Here is a 17,116-nt window from a genome sequence, read left to right on the forward strand (position 1 = left end):
ACCCTCCTCAGTTGGAAGGCTTTCACGGTGAGCAAGTAGCTGTGAAGGGGGTGGGGGTGGGCAACAGCTAAGGCACACTGTGTGCCCAGCCCAGTTCTGAATGCTTTACCTGTGCAAACCGTACACCAGCCCCACAAGGTCGCTGCTGTGATTGCTTCCATTTCACAGATGGGGCAGCTGAGGTCCAAAGAGGAAGCATCACTTGGCTAAGATCACATTCACGGATGGAATTTGTGTCTGAGCCAGATATCCTGACTCCAGTTGGAAACAAATGGGTCTCTCAGCGTGCAAGGCCGAATCTATGTCTTTCCTGCTTACCACTCCCCAGGTGTACCCTTGAAAAGGGGTTTAGAATCGCTTTATCAATCAATTACAGACTACAGATTTTGAAGGAATCATTTTATTTAAGAGCCTTTTCCAGTTCAATTTCAATAGAATAAAGATCTGGACAGCATATAAATTTTCTTAGTGAGAAATAGAGCTGTTATAATCTAAGGCCATAACTCTTTTCATAGACCTAAGGTTGTAGATATATGAAAACACTTTAGCTGAATTATATATCCTTTGTATAAAATTCTCTGATTCCTTGCAAATTGGTCATAAAATCTTCTGATAAAAATATCAGAAACCTCATACTGCCATACTGTAAAATCTGTGTTAATGACCAAAAAAGTCTGTATTTTTAGGCAGCCATAAACTGTTTAAACATCATAATGGAAAACATTTATGGCTTAAATTATTTGAAGTCCATGTTTCTCAGAATCCAGCTACTCATTTCACCCTTTTGTTAGACCCTGAAACAAATCACAGAGTCGACTGGCTTGAGTTTCTCTGTAACTCTTTCTTCTCCAGGATGGGGTGATGTCAGTGCACGGTGCTGTCAGTCAGTTCTCCCAAGTCTGCATCCCTTAGCTCGGGGGAGCTGATGTAGACAAGTCTGCTAACCTCCCTGAACTTGCAATGCCTCTTCTAAAGGAATAAAGGAATTCCCATATTAAAATACCTTGATTCTCATCTCTGTACCTTTTGTTTACTGTAATTAATAGTACGGCGATCTAATGGCAAGAAATGAAGATGAAAAGAAAAACAGATAATTTGATGTCTTGAATTTCATCCAACATTACTTAACAAAAGTTTATTAAGCACCTACTATATACAAGATAAATGTTTGCTTCACTGCCCAATATTGCTAGTAATTTCAATGTTAAATTCTCAAACTTACTTATATCCCTCAATTTCTTCATTGTCAATGTTTCCTTCACGGCCACAATTTTGCTATAAAATTTTGTACCCTTAAGTCCCATTTTCTGATCTCCAAACAAAGAAAGCAAAATCTTTCATTCTCAATGGGATTCTTAGCATGCTGCAAATTATTATCAAATCATGCATTTTTTTCTTTCAGTTTTTTCAGCCTAAAGAAGCTCCACCCTTAAACCTGCTAAATTATGCCTCTTAGGAAATATGAAATTGTTTCCCTTTATAGAAGTAAAAAGAAAGGACAATGCATAGGCATCCCAGATTCATGTGTAACCCAGAGGTGTCAGCTGACATAGTCGTTTTAATGAGTTGCAGTAATGAATTTGTCATAGAATTGAGCCTTCTCCTGGTTATAAATTATCCAGAGCCGAAAGCTGTAGAAAATTTGCAAGGACTGCCATTAGAATAGAATGATTCAAATTATCTCAGTTGTATTGAAGCCAAACAAAACCTGATAAAAGGAATATCAGGTAGTCATGTGCTGATGTGACAAAAAAGAGTTATTGGACCATTTGTCAAATGGATAGTGATGGCAGTGAAAGTCTCTGTTGTTGTTATTAAGTGTTTTACTTGTCAGCTGTTGTCATTATTTCATTTAATCCTCACAATAACCTAATGAGTTGTACGCTATTATTATGATTCCTATTTTACAGCTAAGAAAACTGAGCTCAGAGATGTTAAGTAATTCTGTTTCCAAAGACACACTTAAACTTTTTTTTTTCCCATACAGAGTGAGAAAAAGAGAGAGCAAGAGCAAGCACTCCCATCCAGTGGTTCACTCCTCAGATAACTGCAAGAGCCAGGGCTAGGCCAGACCAAAACCAGGAGTCAGGAACTCCATCTAGATCTCTTATGGGGTGGCAGCAACCCAAGTATTTGAGCCCATCACTCCTGACGCTGCCCCCTTTTGTCCCCCTGCCCCCACCCACCTTGCCAGGGTATGCATTTACAGGAATCTGGAGTCATGAGCCAGAGCTGGGTATTGAACCCAGGGACTGTAAGACGGGATGCAGGTGTCTTAACTGGCGTGTTAACTGCTAGGTTAGGTACTGCCCCAGTCACAGACTCTGCGTTTCCATACCTGTCATTGTTTACTAAATGCTTGGCACCTGCTGGCATGGCTGTGCAGCTCTTTGTGTATGAGATCTCTTTGTGGTGGGATGGTGGGGATTGACTCCCTCCCTCTCTTCTCTAACACTGCTGTTTACCTTAGGCATAATTATGGTAACTGTGTAGTAACTTTAGTGGAACTATCGTAAATCTCTCTTTTTGTGAGCTCATATCGTTCTGTTCAATATTGTCATATATCTGTCATGTATTTCAGTAAAGAGATCTCCTGCTAATTCCTCAAACCTTATTCAGAGAGCCATTTCCCTAGGAAGGGACTGATAAGTTCATGGATCGTGGTAATAGCTCATTTGCAACAGTGGCCACACATCCTCAACCCCTGTGCCTGGACCCTTTTCACAAACTGACTTGGTTTTCTTCCCACTAAGAGAGTTTATGCCTCCATTCCTGAATCTGTGCTGACCTTGAGACTCAACTTTGAACAAAGGATGTATCAAAAAGTAACAAATCTCCAACCTGGTAGGGTCTTGGGAAGGCCCCACCCCACTCAAGGATCCCATCTGAAACCAGGCTTTGTTGTGTTAGCTCTCGAGGTTTGGCTGCACTGGGTTCATGTCCCAGGTGTGGTCTGGGAGCCTTCTTCAGCCACAGTCTTAGTGCGCCTCTAGAAGTGGCCTCCACGCTGGATAACAAGTGGTGACTGTTCGCACACCCTCATACCAGACCTCAGTTTTGTCGCATACAGTTTCTTGAACGTAGTCCAAAACGAGTGTTGATTTTCCAAGGCATAATTCTAAGCTTTAAAAACCTTGTATTTTTACATTCTCAGCTTACAAACACCTGGAATGCTCCCCACCTTCCCACCCCCATTATATGGAAACACACTCTGTACTTGCCAAATGGCAAAATGGCCTTTACTTGACAGTGTACATTTATTTCACTTTTGTGCTAAAGCTGTATCCCAGCTTTCATGGAAAATGACCATTTATTCCAAGAATATATTGTTTTTTTCCAATTGCACAGTCTTCAAAATGAAGCTTCCTATCAGGCAGAATGATCTTTCATTTTATAAAGGTGGAATAGCATTTATAATCCCGTGGCTATTCATTATTTTAAAACCTATTAGTTAGAACAAGTTAGCTTGAAAAATGAGGAGGTTTAAATTTAACTTAGACAAAATACCCCGCTGCAGTTAGATTCTGAAACCGTGCCAGTAAAATTGTGTTTGAAGGATTCTTGAGTTTGTTTTTCAAGGAATAGCTTTCTGCTTTAAAAGTGTATTCAGTAAAACACAGCTTTCCAGATTCTGGCAGACATGTACGCGAGCCAGACGCATGGAGAACTCTGATGGGCCTGTTCGTGAGGCTTTACTCCCAGTGACTACCCTAATGTGTCATGTCTCCTTTTTCTGGCTGAGAAAAGGAGTCACATTTTCTAAGCATTGTACTCGGTAATATGTTCACATTGTGTTTCGCCTCTTCCCGTCTCTCATTCTACAAGAATACTTGTGACATATTGAGATAGCTAATATCAGTGCTAGAAAGTACAAGGTAATTTGGATAGGAAATAATGTAATAGCTTTAGTAACAGAATATAATTAAATTAGTGCCTACTGGAAAAATAGTGAAAGCATTTATTTTTAGTTTTTAATGGATCAGATCAGTGTGATTAAATACATAAATAACAGCGTTCTGTTCAGCAGGCTTAGTGGTATCAATCCTTTGTGGTATCTAATCTTAAGTATGAATAACTTTATCTAATTTATAAGTTTTTTTCTCCGCCCTTCCCCATTTTTTGTAGATCAGTATTCAAAAACTTGATAAAATTTGATAAAAAAAAAACAATAAAGTTGGCAACATGTTTGTTACATTCTTTTTTTTTATATAGTTCTTATTTTTTTTATTTAATAAATGTGAATTTACAAAGTGCAACTTTTGTATTGTTGTGGCTTTCCCCCCCCCCCCAACCTCCCTCCCTCCTGTGGCCCTCCCCTCTCCCACTCCCTCTCCCATCCCGCCCTTCATCGAGTTTCATTTTCAATTACCTTCATATACTGAAGATCAACTTAGTATATACTAAGCAAGGATTTCAACAGGCTGCATTCACACAACCGCACAAAGTATAGGGTACTGTTCGACTAGTAGTGTTTTTAAGTTTCATAGTAAAACACATTAAGGACAGAGATCCTACGTGGGGAGCATGTACCCAGTGACTCCCGTTGTTGATTTAACAATTGGCACGCTTATTTATGACGTCAGCAATCACCCGAGACTCTTGCTATGAGCTGTCTAGGCTATGGAAGTCCCTTGAGTTCACCAACTCTGAACTTGTTTAGTCAAGGCCGTATCACAGTGGAGGTTCCTTCCTCCCTTCAGAGAAAGGCGCCTCTCTCCTTGATGGCCTGTTCCTTCTGCTGGGGTCTTGTTCACCAGGATCTTTCATTTAGATTGTTTTTTGCCACCATGTCATGGCTTTCCATGCCTGTGAGACTCTCATGGACCTTTTAGCCAGATCCGAATGTCCCAAGGGTTGATTCTGAGGCAGGAGTGCTGTTTTGGGTGTTTGCCATTCTATGAGTCTGCTGTGTGTCCTGCTTTCCCCGCAGGATCATTCTCTCCCTTTTAATTCTAACCTTCATTATTTGCTTACACTGGTCTTATTTGTGTAATCTCTTCGACACATACCCTATCTTTTTGATCGGCTGTGTATTTACACTTATCACTTTACCAAGTGCGCTGGCATTGGTACCTGCCTCCTTGGTAAGACTGAGTTGAAATCCTCTGGCACATTTCTAGTTCCACCATTGGAGGTAAGTCCGAGTGAGCATGTGCCAACCTGTATATCTCCTCCCTCTCTTATTCCCACTCCTATGTTTAACAGAGATCACTTTTCTGTTAATTTTAAATGCCTAAGAATGATTGTTCATTGATTACAGAGTTCAACCAGTGGTCTTATGTAGAACAATGTTTGTTACATTCTTAGAAGCCTTGAGATTAAGGAATTTTAAATTGGGAAGGCATATATTCATTCATGATGTGGTTATTGAGCAATCTACTGTGTGTCAGGTATGTTTTGGAAGCTGGGGCTAGAGCCACTAACAGAGCAAATCAGATCTCTGCTCTCACAGGGTTCATCACAGTTTGTCCAAAAGCAAGGTAAGCAGTAACTGAGCAAACATATTAATTTCATATTTATTAGAAAATGCCATAAGGAAAGTGAAACAGAATAAATTACAGAGAAAGACTGAGTATGAGGGGAGTTGCTTTAAATTTTTAAAGTTTGTTTTCATTTCAATTGAAAGAGAGAGCAGCTCAATAGGCTAATCCTCCGCCTGCGGCGCTGGCACACCAGGTTCTAGTCCCGGTTCACCCTCTTCCAGGCCAGCTCTCTGCTATGGCCCAGGAGTGCAGTGGAGGATGGCCCAAGTGCTTGGGCCCTGCACCCCATGGGAGACCAGGAGACGCACCTGGCTCCTGGCTTCGGATCAGCGCAGTGCACTGGCCGCAGTGGCCATTGGAGGGTGAACCAACAGTAAAGGAAGACCTTTCTCTCTGTCTCTCTCTCTCTCACTGTCCACTCTGCCTGTCAAAAAAGAGACAGACAGACAGAAATCTTCTATCTGCTGATTCACTCCCCAAGTGCCCACAACAGCCAGGACTGAGCCGTTTTGAAGCCAGGAGCCTGGAACTCAAGCCAGGTCTCCCATATAGGCAGCAGGGACCCATTCACCTCCCCGGGTGCGTGTTATCAGGAAGCCGGAATCAAACTAGGCGCTCTGGTATGGGATGCTGGCATCCTGGGCAGTGTGACAGCTGCACACCATCATGGGGGAATTGTTTTTACATAGAGAAGTCAGGGAAGGCTTTAACAAAGTTCATGTATTTCATAGGTACAATTCTTTTTTATTTTATTTTTTATAATTTATTTTGTTTAAGGAATATACCTTCATGCATTTAATATATATAGATTTGGAACATGGCGTTTCTCCCTCCCCACCACCTCCCTCCCACCCATACCTCTCCCCTTCTTCCACCTCCCTCTTCCCTTCCCATTCTTATTTTTTACAGAGATCAATTTTCAGATAATTTTTATACTCATAAGATTAGCCCTACACCAAATAGAAAGTTCATCAATTAATAAGAAGGAAAAAAAAAAGATGAACAAAAACAAGCAAACGAATAAGGAAAACATTGTTCTCCTAGAGTCAAGGCTAGGGCTGTTCAAAATCATCGCATCTCCAAGTGTCAGTTTCACTCCTATAGATCACATTTTGAGTACTCTGTTGGTTACCACAGATCAGAGAGACCATAAGGTATTTGTCCTTTTGTGACTGGCTTATTTCAGTAAGTACAATGATTTCCAATTGCATTCTTCTTGTTGCAAATGACAGGATTTCATTTTTTTTACTGCTGTGTAATATTCCATAGTGTATAATTTCTTTATCCAGTCTAAAGTTGATGGACATCTGGGTTGATTCCATATCTTAGCTGGCATGAACATAGAGGTACAGCTCACCCTTTCATATGTTGATTTCATTTCCTTTGGATTAATAGGGAAGGCATTTTCGAGGGCTGACATTTGAACTGAGACCTCCTGAGAAAAGGCTGCTTGTTAGCTGGCAGCAAAGTTGAGAAGGCTTGGAAATGCAGATGTGCTTGGTGCTGAAGGGAAGCCAGCCTGGTCCAGTTGCAGTGTGTGAGGGACAGCGAGTGAGAACTGAAAGGTAGTTGGGGTAAAATGGTGCTTTAATTCTAGGTGCTGCTCTGTTTGCTTTAGATTATTTTCATATCCTGTGTTGTATTCCTTTACAACATGTCATATCGTATCCCACATCATATTGTGCTGGCATTGTATGTTGATGTTTCTGTGCCTTGACTACAGGGAGATGAAGGGTTTTTGCCTTTCTCAGCGCCTTCCCCACCACCTCCCCCCCAGCACACATGGTGGAGGGTTGCAGGGCTTGGCTCCCCACCATCTTCCCGCATTTCCTGCCAGTTTTCCCCCTAAGTTCGGCTCAACAAATACCTCCAGAGTATATGCTGGGCACAAGACACTGGTGTGTTCACTGCAGCAGACATTGTGATAAGCTTTCATTATAAAGCAGCTTTTCCTAAATTATAGTTACTGTTTCTATCAGTGAACACCCACCTCTTTTACCATCTTAGGAATCCCTAGGTTACAAATGGTAAAATAGTACTAAAGGCAAGTTAGCTAACCTGAAGGCCATGGATCTGTAATATTTAACGTTCTATTCATTTGTTCCTCTGCATTGCTGACACGGAACATGAAAAAATGATTGGGAGGCCTGTGGATGCATCAGACCAAAATGTATTTGCAATTGAATATCTCTCTTTTGAGAGAAATAAAGGATGTTAAAAAAATTAGTAGTTTAATATATGAAAGTTTCAAATATATGTTCTTTAAACTGAAGTGATGCAGGTCTGCAGGCCATGCTGTCATGAGGCTGGGATTCAGGGTGTCTGATTTAGATAAGGGGTCAGGAAGTAAAGAAGCGCTATTTCCTTTCTGGGTCTTCAGACCGTATGTGGTTACAATACACTGACTTAAGATTTCCAGTGAATTAAACTTTCCAGTGATTTATAAGACATTGAAATGCATTACCAGGAGCAGTTATTGAATCTTCCTTCAGACATAATTAACAAAAAGACTTTATTAAAAAAAAAAAAAAGAAAGAAAAAAAGGCAATACTTTAAGTTTCATTAGGGCAAAAGTAAGTTCTAGAAGCCTGCCTGTGGTTTGCTGGTAGTGATTCCACTCCTTGGATGTTTGTTTTGCTTGTTTGTTCCTCTTTCTGATTCTGGGGTTTGATAGATTTTCCTCCTATTTAGAACAAAACTGGAGAAGCCAGTGCCACCTTTACTATCTACCCCCAGGCACCGCAAATCCCTCTTCCCACTGGCTGTGCTCTGGAGGGTTCTGGAGAAGAGCTGACAGAGCCGGAATGTGACAAGGCAGGGCATTCTAGGCAGTGCCCAAAGCTTTTGTAGCTCTGCCTCTTATTTTCTCATAGAAGCATGTGTGGTATGTAAGTATATTTGAAATATTTGAGATAGAAGAAGAAAACTGTGCATACTCCTCCCGGATTAAGAAGCAAAACCTTCCATTCCTATGTGTTTGGAGCCCTCTGGTTAGCTATCCTTGGTTGCATTTCCCTTCCTCTGCCCTAGAGATAATCATTATCCTGAAGTTTTTAAATCATTCATGCGCATCTTTATATTTTATGACACATTTTTACATATTTTAAATAATACATGTTATTGTTCTGCTTATTTTAAAACCTTAAATGCAAATTGCTCTTTTTCTCCTCATTATGTTTTTAGGATTTATCTGCATTGATACATGTTTCTTTCATTTATTCTCCCTGATGTATAGTATTCTGTTGTGACCTTCTTTTACCATCTAGAATCAAGTAATAAGTAGACTCCAAGTGTAAGAGATCAGTTGTAGAAATATCAGCTTCATTATCAGCTCTGTTGGAGGGATGGGCTTGCTGAACTGCAGTCCAAATTAAGCCAATTTAACCTTCAAATCCCGCCCTGGGTGGTTTACCGAGGATGCCTCTCTGCCTTGCCACGAGGGCCTACCACTGTGGTACTGGGGAGCAGAACGGTGTACATGCCTCCCATAGTCAGGTGGCCCTAATAGAGAAGAGGAGGATGGGGCCACCCACTGGACAAGTCACTTTTCTAGGAGGAATGAGAAGGTAGAGAGGCTGGAGTGTTGGTCCCTCTGTATGGAAATACGAAAACAGAAAGAGAGGTTTTCCCTTTTGTATGTCTGTCCTCCCATGGATGGGCTTATTTGCTGTGATCACGAATGAGGCTGCAGTGAATATTCCTCTTCTCCATCCACACGTGGGAGAGCGTCTCTAGGGCCCCTACACGTACGGTCATAGCACGTGCATGTCAGCAGCTTGACTTGCTTTCCCCATGGTCGTGCAAGTTCACTCTCATCATCGGCACGTCGGCATTATTCTTACCCACAGTTGTTGGAAAATGCTCACCTTTGCCAGTTTGATGGGTGTGAAATGGCATCCTTTGTTTTTTTAAAAGATTTTATTTTTTTTTGTTTATTTGAAAGGCAGAGTTACAGAGAAAGAGGGAGAGACAGAGATTTTCCATCTGCTGGTTGGTTCACTACCCAGAATACTGTAAGGGGTGAAACTGGGCCAGTCTGAAGCCAGGAACCAGGAGTTTCTTCTGGGTCTGCCACATGGGTGGCAGGGGCCCACGCATTTGAGCCATCCTCTGCTATTTCCCCGTGTGCATTAACAGGGAGCTGGATCAGAAGTGAAGCAGCTGGAACTGAACCCACGCCTGTATGGCATGCCTGCATCGCAGGTGGAAGCTGAACCTGCTGCACCACAGTGCAGCCTTGAAATAGCATCTGGTGTTCTAATTTCTCTGATTACTAGTAAAGTTCACCATCATTTGGGTTTCCTGTTATGTTCATTCCTGTTCATGTTATTGATCCACATAAGCGGTACTTGTATATTCTGAGCAGTAATTCCTTCTCATTTATAAGACAGAAATCTTCACCCACTTATAACTTGTCCTTTCTTTTTCTTTGATAAAGGGGAGAAAGTTTTGATATTTATCAAGGATATGTATTTTCCCAGAAGTTTTGGGGAAATCTTTTTTTGTATGGAAATCTTGATAGAAGAGAAAGTTTAGAACTCTTTGATAAGTCCAAAGTCTAGAATTTTATAGAGAATGAGTATAGTGTCATGAGCATACTTGTGATTTTTCTGCCCATTGGGGTTTTCAGGCTATCTTTGAACAGTTTCTGACCTTTCTTTCCTATATTATGTTAGCCAGTTTAACAATGACTTTCTAAGATTACGTTACTTTTCAAGTTTACAGAATTTAATGTTTAGTGCTTAAATTATGATTTTTTTTCTGTCTTAATATAGTTGCACGAAAAGGCTATACCACAAAACACCTCTAGTCTACCAAAAAGCAAATTTGTCTACTTCTTGGCAACTGTCTGTGGGCAACACAGCTTTTTCGTTTTAACGAATTCCATTACAGGTTACCATATTAATGTTGTATTAATGCTTTATTATCTTTCAGAGTTTGTAGACACTGCCATCATCCAGTCTTTGAGTACTAAATTGCATATGGTGATAATTATATTAGGAAAATACATCATGATTTTGGTAATTCTTCATTAGTATAGTTTCTTAAAGGACCATAGACTTTTGCCAGTAGTAGAGCCTTACAGAACAGAAGGGTCAGTCTCTCGTTTCACACATGCAAGGTTAGATGGCCTACCCAAGGTCACACACTTCAGCGGGCACACAATAGAATTAAGACCCAGGTCTCTCAGCTGCTGCCCATTGTGTTTGCCATTGCAATGGATTATAGAAGCATAACATTATTCTGTTTGTATAAAGTTGATGTGGGTTTCTACAGATACATTTCTTTGACTGATAGGTCTCAGTACATTTGGCCTATTGATGATTGCATCTTTTAGCTTCTTGGTACTAAAAGGAGTTATTCAGCATACTTCTTTAAATTGGCTTTATGGAAATAATGTATACTGTTTTCCTTCCTTATTTTCTACTGTATTTACATGCTAGTCTTCCCAGTAGGTTGTATAAATAAGTTAAATGTTATGGTAAATTATTCCAAAATGGCATATTAACAGTTTGCATAAATTAAAACTACAGCGGAATGCTTTGAATCAGATTGTAACTAGATGTAAATTTGTAAATGTGTGTAGTTATTTTTAAATATAACTTTTCCTTGCATGAATGCCTTTATTTTATTTACTTAAGTTAGTGTGTTGAACAGTACAATTAGTATATTCCACCTAAGAACTATTACCATTAACTCAGATATACCCAGGTATTCCTCCACTCATTGGAGACCCCACACTTCCCTAACATTTTTTTTTTAATTTTTAAATTTTGTTTGATTTATTTATTTTGCTTGAAAGTCAGAAGTCAGAGTTACACAGAGAGAGAAGGAGAGGCAGAGAAAGAGAGAGAGAGAGAGAGAGAGAGAGAGAGAGAGAGGTCTTCCATCTGCTGGCTCACTCCCCAATTGGTCGCAACGTTCAGAGCTGCGCTGATCTGAAGCCAGGAGCTTCCTCCTGGTCTCCCACATGGGTGCAGGGGCCCAAGGACTTGAGCCATCTTCCACTGCTTTCCTGGGCCATAGCAGAGAGCTGGATAGGTAATGGAGCAGCCGAGTCTCCAGCCGGCGCCCATATGGGAGGCCGGCACTGCAGGCAGCAGCTTTACCCGCTGTGCCATGGCGCCGGCCCCACACTTCCCCAAAGTTTAATCTTCCTCAACATAAAACTTTATAATAAAAGCATGACAATGTATGTATCAATAATTCTTCTAATATTTATCATTTTATGTATAATTATAATTAATTCATTTAAAATGTTTATAGAATTCCATTGTACAGATTTACCACAATTTATCTGTTCTCTTATTGATGAGTACTTACTGTTTTTCTCCCAACTTTGTTTCTGTTATTACTGATAATGCCAAGTGATATTTCCAGTCACTCATGGCAATTTGCACTTCCTCCAGCAGTGTGTGAGAGGTCTTGTTGATCTACATTCTTTTCAACTCCTACTACTCTGAGATTTCTCAATCTTTTCCAGTCCAGTGTGTTTGATATCTCATTGTAGGCTTGATTTGCATTTCTCTGATTAATAATGATTTATCTATCCTATCTCATGCTATTGGTCCCTTCTGTTATGGATTCATTCTGGTTTAATCCATTTTTCTATTGCAGCTTCCTTTGCTTTGAATGTGTTCTTTACATGTGTTCTCATATCATGTACAAACCTTGTCAGCTAGCAGGAATCTTCTCCCATTTGTGGCTTGTCTGTTTACTTCTTCAGGTATCTTTAGGGAGCTAAGTGAAATTTCATTTGGGTGAATTTATGAACTTTTTTTTAGTTAGAATGATTCTATCTGACTCAAGTCCAGAGAGATATTGCCTATACTTGCTTCAAGATTTTGCTGTTGACAATTAAATCCTTGACTCTTCTAGAATGGGTTTTGGATATAATCTGGTGGTTGGGGACCAGTTTCACTTTTTTTCTGTACAGATAACAGATCTCCAGCTCTGCTTCTCAGTTGTGCCCTCTTCTCTCTACTGTTCTGCCCTGCTGTCTCTCTTCTTGTGTTTTCTGTTCTGTTCCATGGGTCACTTAATCTGTCCCTACACCAATATCTCATTGTCCTCGTATAATCTTAATATCTATAGGACAAATCTCCCTCCTTAGTTTTCTACTTCATCAGTTTATTGATTGTTTCCAGTTCTTTGATTTTCCATGTAAATTCTAGGACCAGCTTGTTGAGATCCTAAAAGCCTAGGGAGACATTTGGCACACTGATTAAGATACCATCTGGCATGCCCTCTTAGCACTGCCTGGGTTTGAGTCCCCGCTCCACTCCCAATTCCAGCTTCCCGCTAATGCACACCCTAGGAGGCAGCAGGCTATGGCTCAAGTACTTGGGCCCCTGCCACCTGCATTGGAGACCCAGGTTGAGATCCAGGGTTCTGGCTTCAGCCAGACTGCCTAGCCATTGCTCCATTGCTGTTGTGGGCATTTGGGGAGTGAACCTGCAGGTGGGTGATTTCTGTCTGTATGTCTTTCTGCCTCTCTTTCATTCTCTCTGCCTTTCAAATAAAATATGTAAATAAATAATATTTTTAAAAAATCTAAAACTCTGTTGATATTTTAATTAATATTGTGTTGAATTTGCAGATCAGTTTCTAGGAAATTGACATCTTAGTGATACTTTATTCTATCCGTAAGTATAGTATATATTTCATTTAATGGGACATTGCTTAAAGCTTTCAGAGGATGTTGCTACTTTTCTGTAACATCATACCCCACCATCCCCATCATAATCGTAATGGTTTTCACGTACACAACGTTTCCTATGTACCAGGCCCCACGCTGTTCCTTAACAATCAGTCTTCACCACAACGTTATGAGGCGTATCTTGTTAGTATGAGACATCACACATAGGACACTGGTGCGCAGAGAGGTTAATTGACTTGCTGGAGATCACACAGCCGCAAATGGCAATGGCAGAGGCAGGATTCTGACTCAGGGTGCCTGGATATACAGATCATGCTTTTAATCACTACTTTGTATTACAAGCTCTAGTGTTTCTCTTCTCTTGTTGGACTTATCTTACATATCTTATAGTTTTGCTGCTATTATAAATCATAGATTTTAAACTTTTTTATTATAGAAGTAAAATTGATTTTTTAAACTTAACATTTTAAAATGTATTTGAAAGACAGAGAGAGAGAGAGAGAGAAAGAGAGAATCTCTGTCTGATTACTCCCCAAATGCCCAACAACAGCTGGACTAGGCCAGCCTGGGCCAGAAGCTGGAAACTCAATCTCAGTATCTCAATCCAGGTCTCCCATGCAGGTGGCAGAGACCCAACTACTTGAGCCTTGATTGCTGCCTCCTAGGATGCTATTGGCAGGAAGCTAGGATCAGGAGCAGAGCCAAGATTCAAACCTGGGTGCTCTGATACAGGATGTGATCATCCCAAGTGGCATCTGAAATACAAAACTGCTTTTTGTATATTGATCGTATTCCAACAGCCTTGCTAAATTTGTAGATTTTTAAGAGTTTTTCTATAAAGATAGTAAGCAAAACCATGGAAAATAGTAACCTTTTTTTTTTTTTTATCTTTCTGATCCTGATGTCTTTAACTTCTTTTTTCTTTCTTTTTTTTCTTTTTTCTTTTTTTCTTTTTTTTGAACAGGTAGAGTTATAGACAGTGAGAGAGAGAGACAGAGAGAAAGGTCTTCCTTCCGTTGGTTCACCCCCAAATGGCCAATATGGCCGCCACTGTGCTGATCCAAAACCAGGAGCCAGGTGCTTCTTCCTGGTCTCCCATGTGGGTACAAGAGCCCAAGCACTTGGGCCATCCTCCACTGCCCTCCTGGGCCACAGCAGAGAGCTGGACTGGAAGAGGAGCAACCGGGACTAGAACCCGGCACCCATATGGGATGCTGGCGCCGCAGGTGGTGTATTAACCAAGTGAGCCACGGCGCTGGCCCCTTTAACTTCTTTTTTCTTAACTTACTGCATTGGTGAGGATGTCTAGTGGTGATGGTGCCTTGTTCTGTAGCACAAGGGGAAAGATTTCAAATGTTATCACTTAGTTTGATCATAGCTATAGGTGCTTTATAGTTAGGTCCTTTTTCAGATTAAAGAAGTTCCCATCTAGTCTAGTTTGAGTTTTTTGCTTTTTAAAGTTTTATTCATTTATTTGAAAGGCAGAGAGAGAGAGAGAGAGAGAGAGAGAAACAGACAGACAGACATCTTCCATCTGCCTGTTGGGGTTGGGTAAGACTGAAGCTGGGAGCCCAGAACTCTATCCAGGTCACCAAAGTGGTTGGCAGGGACCCAAGTACTTGGATCATTATTTGCTGCTCCCTAGGTTCATTAGCAGAAAGCTAGCTCAGTAGTGGTGCCAAGACTCAATCCCAGGCATTTCAATATGGGGTGCAGGCATCCCAAGGGACAGCTTAACCCACTGTAACACTGTGCCTGCCCCTGAATTTTTTTTAATTCAAAAATGAGCATTAAATTTTATTATATGCTATTTTGATATCTTTTGAGAGGATACCATTTTTTCTCTAATCTGATAATGTAGTAAATGATGTATGTATGTATATTTAGCTTTTTAAAATTTTAAATGGTATAATTTTATTTACTTTTATCATTTTTCTTTTTATTTAGTTTTAATATCAACCCATCTTTTAAATTTTTGGTATAAACCCAATTGGGGCATGCTGTTGTCTTTTTATATACGTGAGACAAGAAAGGAAGACCTCAGCCCCATTTTAGGCACCTGCGCACACATACATATCCTTGTAGTGTCAAGGTTACACTGCCCTCATACCGTAAGTAAGGGAGCATTCCTCTTTTCCTATTTGGCAAAATATCTTGCTATTTGTATATAGAATATTACCTTGGTATTTGTATAGCTTTCAAAATATTAACGTATATAATGAGAAACCTCTTGCTTTTGAAAATGCATTATTTTCTGCTACTTGAAAACTCCAGTTTCTACCATGATATTCCAAACTATTAAGTATTATAAATGAATTAAAAGTACAAAGTTATTAAAAAATTATAACCAAATATTACTAGTTATCTATGTAAAAATTATTGTTTCCTATACCCGGAATATTTTAATATATATTTTATATATAAAGACTAGAGCTACAGTCGATGTAGGTCTCTTTCTGCTGATTCTTGCTCTTGGTGACTTGTCTCCTGGTAAATTTGTATTTGACTTTCTGGTATTCATTAGCCTTGGAAAATTATTTGCGAGGCTTTCATGGGCTCAAGATGAAGGACTCTTCCTCAGAGTAGCTTGCTTGTGTCTGCCAGGCTCTAGGGAGCACCACCGGCACAGCCATGTTTAAACAAATCTCAGGTAGAAGTTTCAGTACTCACTCAAGGTGTACTAAGATCAGAGTTCTGGTTTACCCAAGGGCCAGTCAGCAGCACAACCCAATAGAGATGGCTTATCGTTTTTTTTCCTTCATTTTTCTTTTTCTCAACAACAGGACTCTTTCACAAAAGCTTTTGGGTTTCAGCTTAATGTGAAGAAGTTAATCCTGTAAGATGACCCGTACTGAGCAAGACCTGGATCTTAACTTCTGGCCTCTTCACCCACAAAGCTGTGAAACCAAAACTCAAGTGAATGACACAGGCCAATGCCTAGAGGATAAAAGTGGGTTTGGAATGCCAACTTTCCGCTCCACCTCTTTGGGTTTGATCTACTCCAAGAATTTGACCTGGCAGTCCCCAGTATCTTTTTAACTCTTCAGAAATTTTAAGATGATTTTGCTCTAGTATCATTTGTAAGGTATAGCAATTCTGGTGTTTTCGTTGTGCTGTATCTTCTGTCACTCTTTGGAGATGACCACATGGTCTTCCGACCACTTACTGTTCTTGTATTAAATATCATTAAAAAGATATAAACTGAATATTTATTTTTGTTGACATAAGAGCATAGTATCAGGAAATAGTAATATAATTTAATGACTGTGTCATTGAATTTCAACTTTCTTACTGCATCTATTCTTTATGAAAAGAAACCATGTGGCCGGTGCCGTGGCTCACTTGGCTAATCCTCTGCCTGCGGCACCGGCATCCCACATGGGTGCTGGGTTCTAGTCCTGGTTGCTCCTCTTCTGGTCCAGCTCTCTGCTGTGGCCTGGGAATGCAGTGGAGGATGGCCCAAGCGCTTGGGCGCCTGCACCCGCTTGGGAGACCAGGAGGAAGCACCTGGCTCCTGGCTTCGGACCGGCACAGTGCCAGCTGTATCGGCCATTTGGGGGTGAACCAATGGAAGGAAGAGGAAGACCTTTCTCTCTGTCTCTCTCTCTCACTGTCTAACTCTGTCAAAAACAAAACAAAACAAAACAAAACAAAAACCCATGCAGTATTTTTTGTTTTTATCAAGGTACTATATCTAAAAATTACTTCTCTTGAACTTAACGTCAAGATTTGTTGAAATAAATTCTTGCTATAGTCATGCTTAGTATAAAACAATTGAGGGCCAGCTTTGTGACACAGTGTTTTTAACTGCAGCTTGTGGCGCAGGCATCCCATATTAGAGCAAGAGTTTGAGTCCTGACTGCTCCACTTCCAGTCCAATTTCTTGTTAACATGCCTGGAAGGCAGTGCGATTACTTGGTCCACCTACTTGAGAGACCTGGATGGAGTTCCTGGGTCCTGACTTCAGCCTGGC

The 17,116-nt window shown here is 40.5% G+C and overlaps 1 protein-coding gene across 6 annotated transcripts in view; it reads left to right on the plus strand.

Annotated features, from left to right (window-relative positions):
- The window catches only part of EFCAB11 (EF-hand calcium binding domain 11), a 252,207-nt gene that overhangs the window by 48,265 nt on the left and 186,826 nt on the right, over nucleotides 1-17,116 (plus strand). Inside the window, exon 6 of one of the 6 annotated variants that reach the window (XM_062181234.1) lies at nucleotides 15,927-16,030. The exons of the other annotated variants lie outside the window; for them this stretch is intronic. Coding sequence (XP_062037218.1) covers nucleotides 15,927-15,966 — 40 coding nt within the window. The 3' untranslated portion in view covers nucleotides 15,967-16,030. Of the gene's footprint in view, nucleotides 1-15,926; nucleotides 16,031-17,116 lie in introns of those variants that run through there. 6 annotated transcript variants of the gene reach the window in all.

The sequence above is a fragment of the Lepus europaeus genome, chromosome 22, assembly GCF_033115175.1.
Source record: "Lepus europaeus isolate LE1 chromosome 22, mLepTim1.pri, whole genome shotgun sequence".
Taxonomy (NCBI): domain Eukaryota; kingdom Metazoa; phylum Chordata; class Mammalia; order Lagomorpha; family Leporidae; genus Lepus; species Lepus europaeus.